Genomic DNA, 14,430 nt, shown 5'->3' with positions numbered 1-14,430 from the left:
TTTTTTGGTTAAAAATGATCCAAAATCAATATTTGAGCAAGTACATAACCAGCCAGTGTTCAAAACTATCGCCTTACTTTAGCCCGATTCACAACGTCACGTCTGTAAACGTAAAGAAGTTGCCCCGGCTACTAGGCTATCGGATGTGAGGATCCTGCAGGTGACGGATCGTTTATAGCCTTTTCTCACAGCAGCCAGAATAATTAAATGTATCATTTTGATGGATTGTAATCTAGAAAGGATTATGTGTTTATGAAACACATGTGAATGAAATGAAATTATATTTCAGTTTTAAATGTGCTTCTGATTACATATAGCCTGGGATTACACAAGATTTGTATTTTAAAGACAACCAGTTCAAAGGGAGCATACTTTTCTTTTTGGGTTAAAAGAATTTCTTAACATGAAATTCGAATGGTATGATAATTAGAGATTAGACTGTACAGAAATTGAAATCTACACGCTAATACACACTATACTCATAGTCACGCAATGCTGATGTTGTTAACTAACAAAGGGAGAACAAAGTATAACAATAAAAATAATTTGCACGGTTTGATGTGATATGAGATAATCGATCGTTAGATTAAATCACCATTGGTAGCGCGATTTATTGTAATGCTTTTTTCCTCAGTTGGTCAAAACAAACATGTCAGACTTGTTACTTACTCGTTCAGATGACAATATATGGTGAAAAGTCTTAGTTGGGTCATATATTCCAAGACGTAGGCTAGAATCTGTGATTAGGATATAGGATTCACACCGGTGCGGTGACTGACTGCCACACACACATACTCCTCAAAACATTAGATTCATCCGCGCTGGAGCCGTGCCAGAGTACAACCCACGCAAGAAGATAATTCCGCAAGTAACTGCAATTCCAGGTTTTCAAACAGAGATGGCGACAAAGAGGCAAAACTTACGGACTGCAGCTTTAATGAATTGTAAACTTATTCAATCTTTTTACGAACATGAAAGTATCCCATACAACTCATTCCATATTCCAAGTGTTCTTAAAGGCATACGGTAGGGTTTGCCAAGAAACAAATCAAAAATGTAATCTATTATTAAGTGAAAATCTCCAGTCATTGCATTTGTGCATTTTATACGAGTGCGTGGCAGTTCGCGCCGGCGCACCAAGGAAAAGCACACAAGAGAGTCATTTTGAAATATCAAGACAAATAAAATTATGAATTGAAACTCAATACTTACTGAGGTGAATATCTCTGTTCTGAGACAGTCAGTATTATACTGCCTAGAATGCGCACAAAGTGTGCTCCCTCATATAATCACTAAAGCTGTCATTCACTTCAGTTCATTGCGATCTCATGACGTTCTGTTAATAAGCTCTCTACACTGCACAATTAATCTCTTATTTACATCGTATCTACACTTTCTTATAATGAGAGGATTCCCGAGCTTGCAGAACTCAGCAAACGCAGCATTTTGAGCGGTGCGTAGATTCTAAATTGAACACTTCTGGTCATTGCGTTTAACAGATATGTCTGTGATTGGCTACATTGTTCAACGCTGCAAATATGTTTCGGCAATATCAGATGGGGCCCCCTGATTCCCCGGGGCCCCAAGCGGCCGCTTACCTCGCTTATTGGATAAGTCCGCCCCTGCCTGGATGCAAGGTCATGGGTTAGATTCCCAGGTCATGGGTTTGATTCCCTGGATGCAAGGTCATGGGTTTGATTCCCAGAATGCAAGATTATGGGTTCGATTCCCAGGTCATGGGTTTTATTCCCAGGATGCAAGATCATGGGTTTGATTCCTAGTTGACGGGTTTGATTCCCAGGACGCAAGATCATGGGTTCGATTCCATTGATGTAAGGTCATGGGTTTGATTCCCAGGTCATGGGTTTGATTGCCAGGATGCAAGATCATGGGTTTGATTCCTAGTTGACGGGTTTGATTCCCAGGATGCAAGATCATGGGTTGGATTCCATTGATGTAAGGTCATGGGTTTGATTCCCATGTCATGGGTTTGATTGCCAGGATGCAAGATCATGGGTTCGATTTCCAGGTCATGGGTTTGATTGCCAGGATGCAAGATCATGGGTTCGATTTCCAGGTCATGGGTTTGATTGCCAGGATGCAAGATCATGGGTTCGATTTCCAGGTCATGGGTTTGATTGCCAGGATGCAAGATCATGGGTTCGATTCCCAGGTCATGGGTTCAATTTCCAGGATGCAAGATCATGGGTTCGATTTCCAGGTCATGGGTTCGATTTCCAGGATGCAAGGTCATAGGTTCGATTAGCATGTGATGCAAGGTCATGGGTTAGATTCCCAGGTCATGGGTTTGATTCCCTGGATGCAAGGTCATGGGTTTGATTCCCAGAATGCAAGATTATGGGTTCGATTCCCAGGTCATGGGTTTTATTCCCAGGATGCAAGATCATGGGTTTGATTCCTAGTTGACGGGTTTGATTCCCAGGATGCAAGATCATGGGTTGGATTCCATTGATGTAAGGTCATGGGTTTGATTCCCAGGTCATGGGTTTGATTGCCAGGATGCAAGATCATGGGTTCGATTTCCAGGTCATGGGTTTGATTGCCAGGATGCAAGATCATGGGTTCGATTTCCAGGTCATGGGTTTGATTGCCAGGATGCAAGATCATGGGTTCGATTCCCAGGTCATGGGTTCAATTTCCAGGATGCAAGATCATGGGTTCGATTTCCAGGTCATGGGTTTGATTGCCAGGATGCAAGATCATGGGTTCGATTTCCAGGTCATGGGTTCAATTTCCAGGATGCAAGATCATGGGTTCGATTTCCAGGTCATGGGTTCGATTTCCAGGATGCAAGGTCATGGGTTCGATTTCCAGGATGCAAGGTCATAGGTTCGATTAGCATGATGCAAGGTCACGGGTTTGATTCCCAGGTCATGGGTTCAATTTCCAGGATGCAAGATCATGGGTTCGGTTTCCAGGTCATGGGTTCGATTTCCAGGATGCAAGGTCATAGGTTCGATTAGCATGTGATGCAAGGTCATGGGTTAGATTCCCAGGTCATGGGGTTGATTACCTGGATTCAAGATAATGAGTTTGATTCCCAGGTCATGGGTTTGATTCCCAGGATGCAAGATTATGGGTTTGATTCCCAGGTCATGGGTTTTATTCCCAGGATGCAAGATCATGGGTTCGATTTCCAGGTCATGGGTTTGATTCCCAGGATGCATGATCATGGGTTTGATTCCCAGGACATTCATTGCATCCAAGGATGTACCTTGGATGCAATAAAAGTTGCTTTAGATAAAATGCATGAATTTACATGTAAATATATCTTGTGTTCTTCGTGTTACAGGACAGCAAAACGAAAACCTGGCCCCCTAAAGCCCCCTGGCAGCACTCCTCGCACACCAACACCATGCCCAATCCCAGCTCTTCCCTCTACCAGATGACCATCCCCTCCAGCCAATGGGGCGATTCCATGCAAATGCTGCAGTCTCCGGTGTGGTCGACGGCCAATGACTGCCCTCCATCCTCCGGGATCTCCTCCGGCTTCCCATTCACACAACAACAACAGCAGCAGCAGCAGGTTTCCCAGCACAAGATCCTGAGCAAAGGCTTCAAAACCTTCCCACTCAAACCCGAGCATCGGCCCTCGTACCTGCACCAGTATTGAGCTGGACCCGTGCTGGTAGAGGTCGCTGACCCTTTTCGCATATTTTGAGTTTGAGTAATACTCAGGATGTAAACCCAGATCAGCATTTAAAGGCTTTGAGTTCAGAGCCCAAACGGGACACCACTAAGAGACTTTATAAAGGGGTTTTGGTCGTGTCAGGGCAGCGGAAGGATGTTATTTTATTATCAAAAAATGGCACCGTAGAAACCTAGCTGGGATTGTTCATCTTGTGGTGTGCCGTGAACCTGGTCTAGACTCCAACCTTGTAAACTCGAAGTGTTTTTATAGGGAAATTTGCATTTAACATAGTGGTTAATAACAGTTTTGTACACAGATGCGTGTCAAACGTCTCCAAACAGAACGTAACTGCCTTCCACGCTGTCCAAACGATGCATGATTCATGTTAACAGCAGCTAGTCGGACCATTTCGCTGGCAGCACGACTGAAGCCTTCAGTCTCGTGGCGGCGTTCGGCTTTGAGTTTACACGACTTTTTCGATATGCATGGCCACCGTGCTCACTCACAGCGCACTATCGCAGCCGCATTACGAAGATCCGGACGTCCCACATAACGATACTGTGTTTAAATAGCTGTAACTGCCAAATGTCACGTGGGACGACCCAGACTGCAGCTCTCAGCTACTGTTCCATAGCTTGTAAATGACTCGAAAAAAAGAAACAAAAACTATAAATTTACTTTTTATGAAGAGGCTTTGAGCAGGCTCGGCAGAAATATAGTAATCATAGCAGAGGTGTAATTTGAAAGAAATACACTACTTTTTCAACATCTGAGAGATAAAAAAAGATTAAAAATACAAATAAAAAAGGATGTTAGTAGTAACTTTGTGCCATGTTGTTTTGAATAGCACTTGCAGATATTTTCTCTAACCAAAGTATTGTTTAGGGGGGGGAAATGGTGCTTTAAAAAAAAAAAAAAAAAGCCGTTTGGGAGCCGTAGTAGTAGTTCTATCTAGAAAAAGAAGAGAAAAAACCCTTTTATTAAAAACACAAACCCTTCTGTATGGTCAAATGTGTTAATTTTCCCATTGGCTTTCTTCAGAACGACACTAACACTTTCCATAAAAATAACATGTATTCCTTTCAAATACGATATATTTCTTGTACAAATATTGACAGTATTAATCTTATTTTTGTATTTTCTTACACATTATACCATTACTCTATAAGTTAGCGTAATATAGGCTTATTAAGTAAAACATTATTTTCCCAAGATGTGAAGCACACATTTTTTTTTTTCTTTCCTACAGAGTTGAACTGTATCTTCTTTCTACAGTTTACCAAATACGCCATTATAAACACTAATAAATGGTTCTGGTCGGATTGGGGTTTTTTTGTTTGGTTATTTTGAGCCCGGATTCCTGTTGGTTTCTGTGGTTCCGGGCTGCATCTGAAAAGCCCAGAGTGTTCATTTCGTGACATTTGCCGATGCCAATGTTGCCTGTATTTATATGACCATGTTTTCTGAAAACTAACATACTTACCATGTTTACAGAGAATCGTTTGCTGTATATATCTTTTTATAGTTCTGTGCTTTGCACAATCAAAATGTAGGTTCGTTGCTTCGTCCGTGTTTTCCTCCCAAACTGTTTCGGCATTTTTTTTTTTTTTTTAAAGATAAAACATCTTCGATGACCTTGGACTGTAACGCTCAACATTTCTCAGCTGTGTCAAAATGGTTTACTAGTGGCTTCAAAAAATAAAAGGAGTTAAAAAAAAAAATTAAATAAAAAGAAATGATGTTGCCCTGACCGAAGACATGAGGGGCGACTGCTTGGCGTATGTTGCTTATTGTTCACTAGAGCTGGCAACTGATTATTTCCAAGTGTACCAGCAATGCAAAAAATAAATATATAACATAACATCTGCTATCATTTCATCTTTGACTCCTTTTGCATACATTTTTAGCGTTCGCATTTTCTCCTCGTTGTTGGGTTTGGTAATTCCAATTTTCATTACTGTATTGCAGATAAAATCTTGTAAAAAAAAACAGAAACATGGTGTAAATACTTTCTAATGACATATATGTAGATCCAGATGGAATCTCATTAGCATTTTCTGCAGAAAGAATTTAAACATGGTAAAATGTTAAGTGGAGCTTAAAGTACACTTTTATTAGAAACTAAAAGCATTATCAAATTAAGGCTAAATAATTAGTGATAAAAACAGAGATGTTCTGTGGATGTCTGCTGCTTATATAAAAGTGCATGTTTATTGTGGTTTATACATTTATTATACAAAGCATTGAACTAAAAACATGAAATTATGTACATAAAAATGTTCGCCAACAGGGACATCTGGAGTGTCTTTCCTCTCAGCCAATGCAATTCTGTGGTAAAAAAGAAAAGCAAAACTATAAATAAAAAAAAATAATTATATATATATATATAAATTAGTATTGTAAATAGTAGTTAGGGCCCAAGCACCGATGGTGTGAGAACCCTATTGGAATTGCTCCGTTTCTTCTCCAAAGTGAATTGCATTTTTGAGGGCCTAAACATGCTCCAAAACTCATGAAACGTTGCACACGCGTCAGAACTGGCGAAAATGTACATCTAATATGGGTTTCAGAAGTGGCTGTGGCAAAATGGCTCGATAGCGCCACCTGTACACATTCAACAGAGTGCTCCTCGAGCTACGTTTTACGTACATTTACGAAAACACATGTAACACCATTTCCTACAAAAAAAGTCTCTTGGTACAAAACCCAACAGGAAGTACGTTATTTTGAATTTACTGTATGATTTTTGTGCAGTTTTTGCCATTTCCAGGCCTGGTACTTTGACGAACATGCCCATATTCGGTTATAGTCATAGCACCACCTGCTGGCAACAGTAAGGGACATGTTTAACACCATAATGGACTTCTAGAAATATATTTAAAAGTCTCAGCAAGTGTTAAATAGGCTAGCAACATGCTACAAACATGGAAAAGCATAATATTAATACAATGAAACAGGAAGTTGCTATAACTCAGGTATGCAGTGTCCAATCTGCCCGAAACTTAACATGTTTGATGAGTGTCTTTGCCTGAACACATCGACATGCCAAGATTCAGTTAGTCATAGCGCCACCTACACTGTCAAGAAGAAGTGACATTTAACACTGTGATGCACTATTAGCAATACAGTAAAATATGCCATTGTGTGCTAAACATGTTAGAAACATGCTAGCAACAAAGTGCTAAAGCATGCTATTAATGCCATCAAACAGGGAGTTGTAACTCATGCATACAATGTCCAATCTGCCTCAAACTTCACATCTTTGATTAGAGTCCTGGCTTGAAGACATCTACATGCCAATATTCAGTTATAATCATAGCGCCACCTACTGGTAACAGGAAATGGCTTGTTTTATATATATATATATATATATCCACCAATTATGTAAGGTGCAACTCTTGGCACAGAAATGACTTTATTCTATATTCACTCATACGAATGTACATGAACACATTTATTATAACATGTTAACAGGGAATCTAACTGACTGTGTCGTCTGAGGTCTGCGTCTCCGGCTGGATCTCTGTGCTGGCATCAGCTATGGTTCCCAAATACACAATGTTGCGGTGCAGGATCTGCTGGTATCTGTGGAGATGATAAAGCACATACTTCAGTAAGCACACGAAAGCATCTGAAGAGAACACACACGCATGACACTCACGTACTGCACACACTCGGCGGCTCGGCCCTTCTGCAGATACTCGGTGATGCATCGCACCAGCTGATCGTTCTCATCCAGCAGCTGGAAACACAATGTCAGACAGTTAGTAGCCTAACTTTACGAAACATTTCAAACTATTAAAATACTCTGATTTGGTAGGTCAAGATTTTTTTGCATCAGAAACAGCAATGTCATGTAGTTCTTCATGACCATTTCAAAGCCTCGACTGTCTAGTCTGTTTAAAATATCCATATGTAAATGACCGGTCCAAACCTTTGTGTACTAGCTAAGGTTATTTGTCTATTATTAGATGAATAAGTATTAATATGTGAATATGGTAGCTGAATTTTAATGAGCTCATGGTTTTAATGACATTTAAAACGTGATTTAAACTTCTTGCAGAAAGATATCATTACGTAATATATTACGGAAACAACTATACTCTTGAACTTAATTTCTTGTTTTGCATTTACATTTTGTTTTTAATGTATACCGCGCTGTATGACGTCACGTAACTAGATGGGCGATACCACTTATTTTGTTTTCGATATGATAACGATACTTTTAAAAGGTCAGTATCGTCGATATCAATACGATACCTCTAAACTGAACTTTTAAATTATGAAATTATTTATAATAATACCCACTTAACTTTATATTTGAAACACATTTTAACATTCAATACGGCTTGATTGCAACCAATTAGGCTATATTTTTGTTTACACATGGTTAAAATGTTTACTGTAGTGGTAACCACGGAAATCTACAAATACTATAGTTAAACTATGTTAAAGGGGTCATATGATGCGATTTCAATTGTTCCTTTCTCTTTGGAGTGTTACAAGCTCTTGGTGCATAAAGAAGATCTGTAAAGTTGCAAACACTAAAGTCTCAAATCTAAAGAGATATTCTTTATAAAAGTTAAGAGTCAGCCACACCTACCTAAAACGGCTCGTTCTAACACGCCCCCACATATCTACGTCACTATGTGGGAAGATTTGCATAACGCCGCCCAAATGTTCACGCAAAGAAAGAAGGCGTAACTTTTATTCTCGCTGTAGTATTGTTGATGCCACCGGCGGGCATAGAGGAGAAACAATAATGTACAGTATGTGGAAAATAATGTGTTTTTTGAACCTTAAACCGCATAAACACATTTCATTACACCAACTAATGTTCTTTTTAGCAGCATTATATGACCCCTTTAAAACCATGGTTAATTTTCATAAGGGACCTTAAGAATTGTTGAATAAATGATGTTGTTATTGTTTTCTTTGCGCACAAAAAGCATTCTCGTAGCTTTGTAAAATTAGGTTGAACCCCTGATGTCACATGGACTGCTTTACTGATGTCCTTGCTAGGTTTCTGTGCGTTGCTGTCTGTGGAGGACCAGAGAGCTCTCAGACTCCATCCCAAATATCTTCATTTGTGTTCCGAAGAACGGCACGAGGGGTGAGTAATCAATGACAGAATTTTCACTTTTGGATGAACTCCCTTTAACGTTCAATTTAAATAAATGTAACTGCACAAACAATGCATGCATGCTACAATTTCAATTAGTTTATTGTGAAATAACTCAAAACGTATATGTATTTTCTGTATTGTTCTGGGCTGCCGTTCCTAAAAGCATCAATGCTTTCTTGTGATACTTTTGTGAAACGCAGCCCTGTCAGGTGTGAGTGAACGCTCTCTCTGTGATCGATTGATTCGGTCTGGCAACATTTGCGTGCGTTCAGATGAGCAGGAAAATTGTTCTTTCCCACACAAACATTCACTAACATAGGTTATCTCTCTCGTAAATAACCAAACTGTGTGTGTGTCCGTGATCGTATGAAGCAGTGAAATGTTCACTCACTCTTTGAATTGTCTCCTGGTTGATTTGCGCTTTTCCGCGCTGCCGTTTGGGAACAAAAACAACAGACATTTCACAGACTCAGAACTCAAAGCACCGACGCAGATACAGACGAGAAGCCGCTTCAGAAATCCCGAACCCTGAGCAACAAATCGATGTACTTCAGCATTTTACTGCGTGATCAACTGCCTCCATCAGATCAGATCGACTCGTTTCTTCTGCTGCTCGGAGGTTTTACTGACGCGACGCGACTCATTACTGACGCCTGCAGGTCACTGACGCCTTTACGCTTCCTGAAAAACAGAACATGAAACGTAACGTCACAACTGTACGTAACAAATTAGAATTACAGAATGTGCATTGTGAAGAGATGTCCAACTTAAGCTTTGAGAGTAAAGAATTACAGGGCTAGTACATATGAAGACTCTTATAGTAAAGTTCTTTCATCTGGTTAGGTAACAGAAATGTATGCTTCTCATCTTTTAAAAACAGACAGGTGTCATCCGCCAGTTGACTAATTAGAAAAGTGTGTTCCGCTACTAGAATACCCTGAACATCCAAGCAATGAGGAATACAAATATTAAGAAATTCAGCTACCAATAAAAATAAAAAAGGTGAAATGGGGCACCCTTGTCTGATACCCCTACTGATCACAAACCGAGGAGAAACACCATTTACCAAAGAGACATTGCTATTAATATTTTTGTAAAGCATCTGTACTATTTTAACGAAAGAATGACCAAAACCAAACCTACACAGAGATTCAAACATAAACTCGTGTTCGACCGTATCAAAGGCCTTATAAAAGTCTAAAAATAAAATAATTGCTTTATCGTTTATTAATTCCTTATAGTCTAGAATATCTAACACTAACCGTATATTATTTGCTATGTGCCTGCCTTTCATGAAGCCAGACTGGGAAACAGAAACAATTTCTTCTAAGCATGGCTTCAGTCTGTTTGCATAAAGGGAAGCTAACAATTTATAATCTGAATTAAGTAAAGTAATCGGGCGCCAATTATCTAAATACAGGGAATCTTTGTTAGGTTTTGGAATTAAAGTAATTAGCCCCTGCTTCATGGACTCAGTCAATTCACCTTTCCGTACACAGTCTCTGAACACTTCTAAAAGAAACCAGAGCTGTGTTTCTCAACCAGCAAAGCATAGTTTAGAACCTAATTTAAATATTTAAGTTTTAAAAAAGAACAGAATAAAAATGATAAGATGTAAACTGACAACATATTTCTTAATCACATCGTTTTTGAAACAGGATATTTAATTTAAATATTTAAATCAAGTTATTAAATAGTGTAACAGAAGTAAAATGCCAAAATACCAGAATATTATGTAAATTCAAATTATTATTATTATATCATACATTTATTTAAATTAAATATTAAAATATCTAATTATTAAATTAAAATAATCTAATAAAATAAAAATGCTGTTAAAATGTGGCTAAAAACAAACAAAAAAAAGATCAATAAAGTCACGTAGCTGACATCATATGTCTTAATCTGACCCCTCAGAACTTCTGGAATCAAGAAATTCATTGCTGTTGATCACTTTAATTGATATATATATATATATATATTTTAATTTAAAAAGCAGCTGTAACATAACTGCAGTGATATTTTAACCTACAGTCATAATGTTTCGAGTACAGAATAAAGAATTATGAACGAATAGAATAACGTTTTCGCTTTCACATGTTGCATTGACTTTTCTAATCATTTTAAAGAACTAAGAATTCATTTTCTTAATATACTTTATATTCCCAACAGAATAAAAAAAAAAAATCCTATAAATTAAATGTAAAACATCTGTTTATTGGCAACACTTTCACTGCAATCATGAACAATTCTACAGCAATAATAATCATTAAGCATTTTTGTTACTTTCAACATTTAGCAATACATTTGTCAAAAGTCAAAAGATGTGTTAATTTTAATGCACTGTGAACTTTTTAACACTGAGGAAGTTATAAAAAAAGACCAATAAATTAAATATTCTTAAATCTGAAAGCAAAATGAAAAATGTCAATTCCTTTCGTGAAAGATAAAATGCTAATCTGTACTAAAAAATATAAATAACTGCTGTACACAATATATTAGTTCATGCTAGCTAATGGCTTCACAATATTAATGGCACATAATTAATTGTTCTTTTTTGCATAAATGTTTGACAAAAAAACAAGGACACACACACACACAGAGAATACTGAACAACTATTTATTTCTCTTCTTGAATAAAAACCTCAGTTTGCCCCGTTTGAAGCCCTCTTAAGAGCACACCATGTACAACTGCTCCAATTCAGAAAACATAACAAAATCATAAAATTGCCAATCAAATTCCTCCAGAGCTCTGACCACAAAGATCACATCGACACACTCTGCACGTCTGTCCAGTTTAACATCTCACACAAGACTTCATGGCGGCATCAGGCCTGAGGATTCACTTCACATCTCACTCCAGTCCAAATTCAGCTTCTCAGCACTCGCTCCGAGGCTTCCCATCATGCCCTGGTCTGCGTGATCGCTCAGACTGCCTTTCACTAGCTGCCTGCGTGTTGCAATTTGTAGTGCTTTTTAAAGGGAGCGGTTGAGCTATTAAAAGTAGAGTTGAAAACTATGAATAGACAAGACAAACTCTGAGGAAAAATAATGCAGAACCAGCTGAGAGAGAGCACCTTCTCCTCCAAATGTTATCCGTAATTCAGTCTTTGGATCTTTGAAACACAAATAAAAAATATGAAGCACACCAAAAAAGAATGAACTCCCATCTAACAGTGCAGGAACTAGTGCTTCAGTGACGTTCAAAAGAGAGACGGGATCAAACTTCACTCCAGTAACAGAGCAAGAGACAGCTGGTACCTGAAACAACACGTTAACATACAAGCGGATCAAACAGGGAACAGAACTATTCACAATAGAGGGCTTCTTGGACTCGTTATGGACACTTAATTCAGGTGAAACTCGCCTCCCGTTTAGACTGGGCATCAAACGTGACGCCAAACGTTTTTTAAGAGCTACACGATGCATTGGCCCTTTTGAATCTATACTGAAATACTGGAAATTGTAAAAAAAAAAAAAACTCCTTCCACAATTCAACCAAGTCGATTTCTGGTATACGAGCATTATGAAATGACGTCAAATTTAGCCTCCACATCATGTGACGCGCTACACAGGCATCGTTTGTCTTTAAAGTGCACATGAACACAATTTCAACACATGTAATCTGGTTCTTAAAGGGTTTCAGGATCTTTCCAGAAGATGTTGGCGTTAAACAGTGATGGGGCTCGTCGTTTGGGGTTTGTGTCGAGTTTATATCAAAAAGCCCTCTTAGAAATTTACATAATTGACATCAAAAGGCAAGAACAACTGGCACTCAAATATCAAAATACATTTTGCAGAGAGAGGGCTTCAGGACAAAAACAAGAGTTGAATTCATCAATACATTCAATCATAAACCAGGGTGTTTTATGACCTACTGCTAGACAGTGAAGCCGAGGCTTCACCAGATTATCCACAAAAACTGATATTTTGGGGCTGAAATAAACTAATGACAAGTTCTAGTACAAACTATGTGAAACTATTAAATGAAGCGAAAGCACCTATGGATGAGCGTGAAACCAGCGGGCCGTTTGTTTAGTTTGGGTGGCAGAGCTCTGACTCAAACCCCGCAGCCTCTAGAACGGGTTTTGGTGCTTCAAAAGACATTAGAGAACAGATCCAAAAAACATGGCATAATGAAGCTATTGACTGAGGAGCGCTCACAGTATCAGCAGGGTTCTGTACGCCTAAATACCTTCCTCTGTTTATTACGAAAGGAACTAAAGGTTGATGAAAAAATACCAAATAATAATAGTAATCATCATCATCATTCCACGGAAGTTTTACGGCATTTCGTGCACAAATTCTCCCCTCCGAACGTAGCAAATGCAGATCAAACGGTTCCAAAAAACAGCAAATGTTTTTCTTTCTTTTTCTAAAAAAGGAAGAAAGGAGAAAATAAACTCAAAGCTGCGTGTCCAGCTGAAGGCAGGCGTCGCCTGCGCTGGTGTTAAACAGAGAGAGGCAGTTCCCGTTAGTCAGGAGTCAAAACCTAAGCGTTAATCTAGACAAGATGATCGGAGATTCTTGGCTGTTCGGACGATCTGGTCTTCAGGTTGGACTACGCCGCCACTTTATTCTCCTTCTGAAACAAACATCAAACACAGACACAAAAGAAAAGATGAATATTAAAAAGGCATTTGAATTTAGAGACATTTCAATCATTATTATCAATCATAAATTATTTTTTCATTGTTGTAGAAAGAGTTTAATTTGGGAGAAAGTTCAATATTCCAATATCAGACAAATAAGACAAAATGCCAAATCTCTAATCATCTGATAACAATATAGTACCAACGCCAGAGTTATTTTAGCATTGTTTATGTACTCTTTTAGTAATTATCAATATTTTAATCAGCTTTTATTGTTGTTTTCATTTTTAGCAATTTTATGAGCTTTTATATACATATTACATATATAAACATTAATTTTTTCAATATTCATATAGCTTTTAGTTTTAGTATTTACAAATGTTGCCTTGGCAACTACCTTAAATAAACCAGTGTAAGTTTTCTCATCTAATCAATTTTATTTCAATTACCAAAAATTATTTTTAATAGTTTTAGTAACAATGAAGTACAATACATTGCGCATCCCTAATATTTGAGATGGACCCTTTTCACTTTTCACAGATTGTGACGATGCGTTTCCACAGTTAGTAATATTAGAAAAGTAGCACAGTTTTTTTTTTTTTTTTTTTTAAAACAAAGAGCAATTTGTTTACATTTAACCACTGTATTTTGAAATTAACTAAATTTAATGAGACAAACAACAAATATTGTTTTTGTTTTAACAATTTTTTTTTTGTTTTAACAGTCAATCACAAAATAAAAATTAAACAAACATCTCGTTTCTAATGCTTTATATGCAGATTAAATAGGTTAAAGGGTTAGTTCATCCCAAAATGAAAATTCTGTCATTAATTACTCACCCTCATGTCGTTCCAAACCGCAAAGAAAACAAAAATAATTTATTCAACAATTCTTCTCTCCCGAGTTACGTCTTCCGCCATTTTGGAGAGTACCCAAGAGCGTAATCAGTGTTGTTTACGTTCGGGGGAGAAAGCACGCGAAAAGTACTCTCGCAACTTCGCAAAACTGAAGTTGAGCCACTGATGTCACATGGACTGTTTTACCGATGTCCTTGCTACGTT

The 14,430-nt window shown here is 38.0% G+C and overlaps 3 protein-coding genes across 8 annotated transcripts in view; 1 reads left to right on the top strand and 2 right to left on the bottom strand.

Moving 5' to 3' along the window:
* The window catches only part of garre1 (granule associated Rac and RHOG effector 1), a 44,388-nt gene extending 39,951 nt beyond the window's left edge, over positions 1 to 4,437 (top strand). The window contains exon 14 of the mRNA XM_016448026.1: positions 3,314 to 4,437. Coding sequence (XP_016303512.1) covers positions 3,314 to 3,634 — 321 coding nt within the window. The 3' untranslated portion in view covers positions 3,635 to 4,437. The remainder of the gene's footprint in view (positions 1 to 3,313) is intronic.
* Positions 4,438 to 4,494: 57 nt separating this feature from the next.
* ss18l2 (ss18, like 2) lies at positions 4,495 to 9,411 on the bottom strand. Its single transcript, XM_016447840.1, has 4 exons — positions 9,169 to 9,411; positions 7,318 to 7,394; positions 7,141 to 7,237; positions 4,495 to 5,980 (listed from the first exon to the last, which is right to left on the bottom strand). The coding sequence occupies exons 1-4, from the start codon at positions 9,235 to 9,237 to the stop codon at positions 5,966 to 5,968; spliced, it is 258 nt and encodes an 85-aa protein (XP_016303326.1). The 5' UTR covers positions 9,238 to 9,411; the 3' UTR covers positions 4,495 to 5,965.
* A 1,972-nt stretch (positions 9,412 to 11,383) lies between these two features.
* LOC107659015 (protein LSM14 homolog A-like) overlaps positions 11,384 to 14,430 on the bottom strand; it is a 14,730-nt gene continuing 11,683 nt past the window's right edge. For 5 of the 6 annotated variants that reach the window (XM_016447808.1, XM_016447783.1, XM_016447792.1 and 2 more), the window contains one exon: positions 11,384 to 13,362. In XM_016447808.1, coding sequence (XP_016303294.1) covers positions 13,339 to 13,362 — 24 coding nt within the window. In that variant the 3' untranslated portion in view covers positions 11,384 to 13,338. The remainder of the gene's footprint in view (positions 13,363 to 14,430) is intronic. The other variant, XM_016447800.1, reaches the window with a different exon arrangement.

This window comes from Sinocyclocheilus anshuiensis, unplaced genomic scaffold (assembly GCF_001515605.1).
Source record: "Sinocyclocheilus anshuiensis isolate Anshui unplaced genomic scaffold, SAMN03320099.WGS_v1.1 scaffold1010, whole genome shotgun sequence".
In the NCBI taxonomy this organism is placed as follows: Eukaryota; Metazoa; Chordata; class Actinopteri; order Cypriniformes; family Cyprinidae; genus Sinocyclocheilus; species Sinocyclocheilus anshuiensis.
This window is presented reverse-complemented; position numbering and strand designations above follow the sequence as displayed.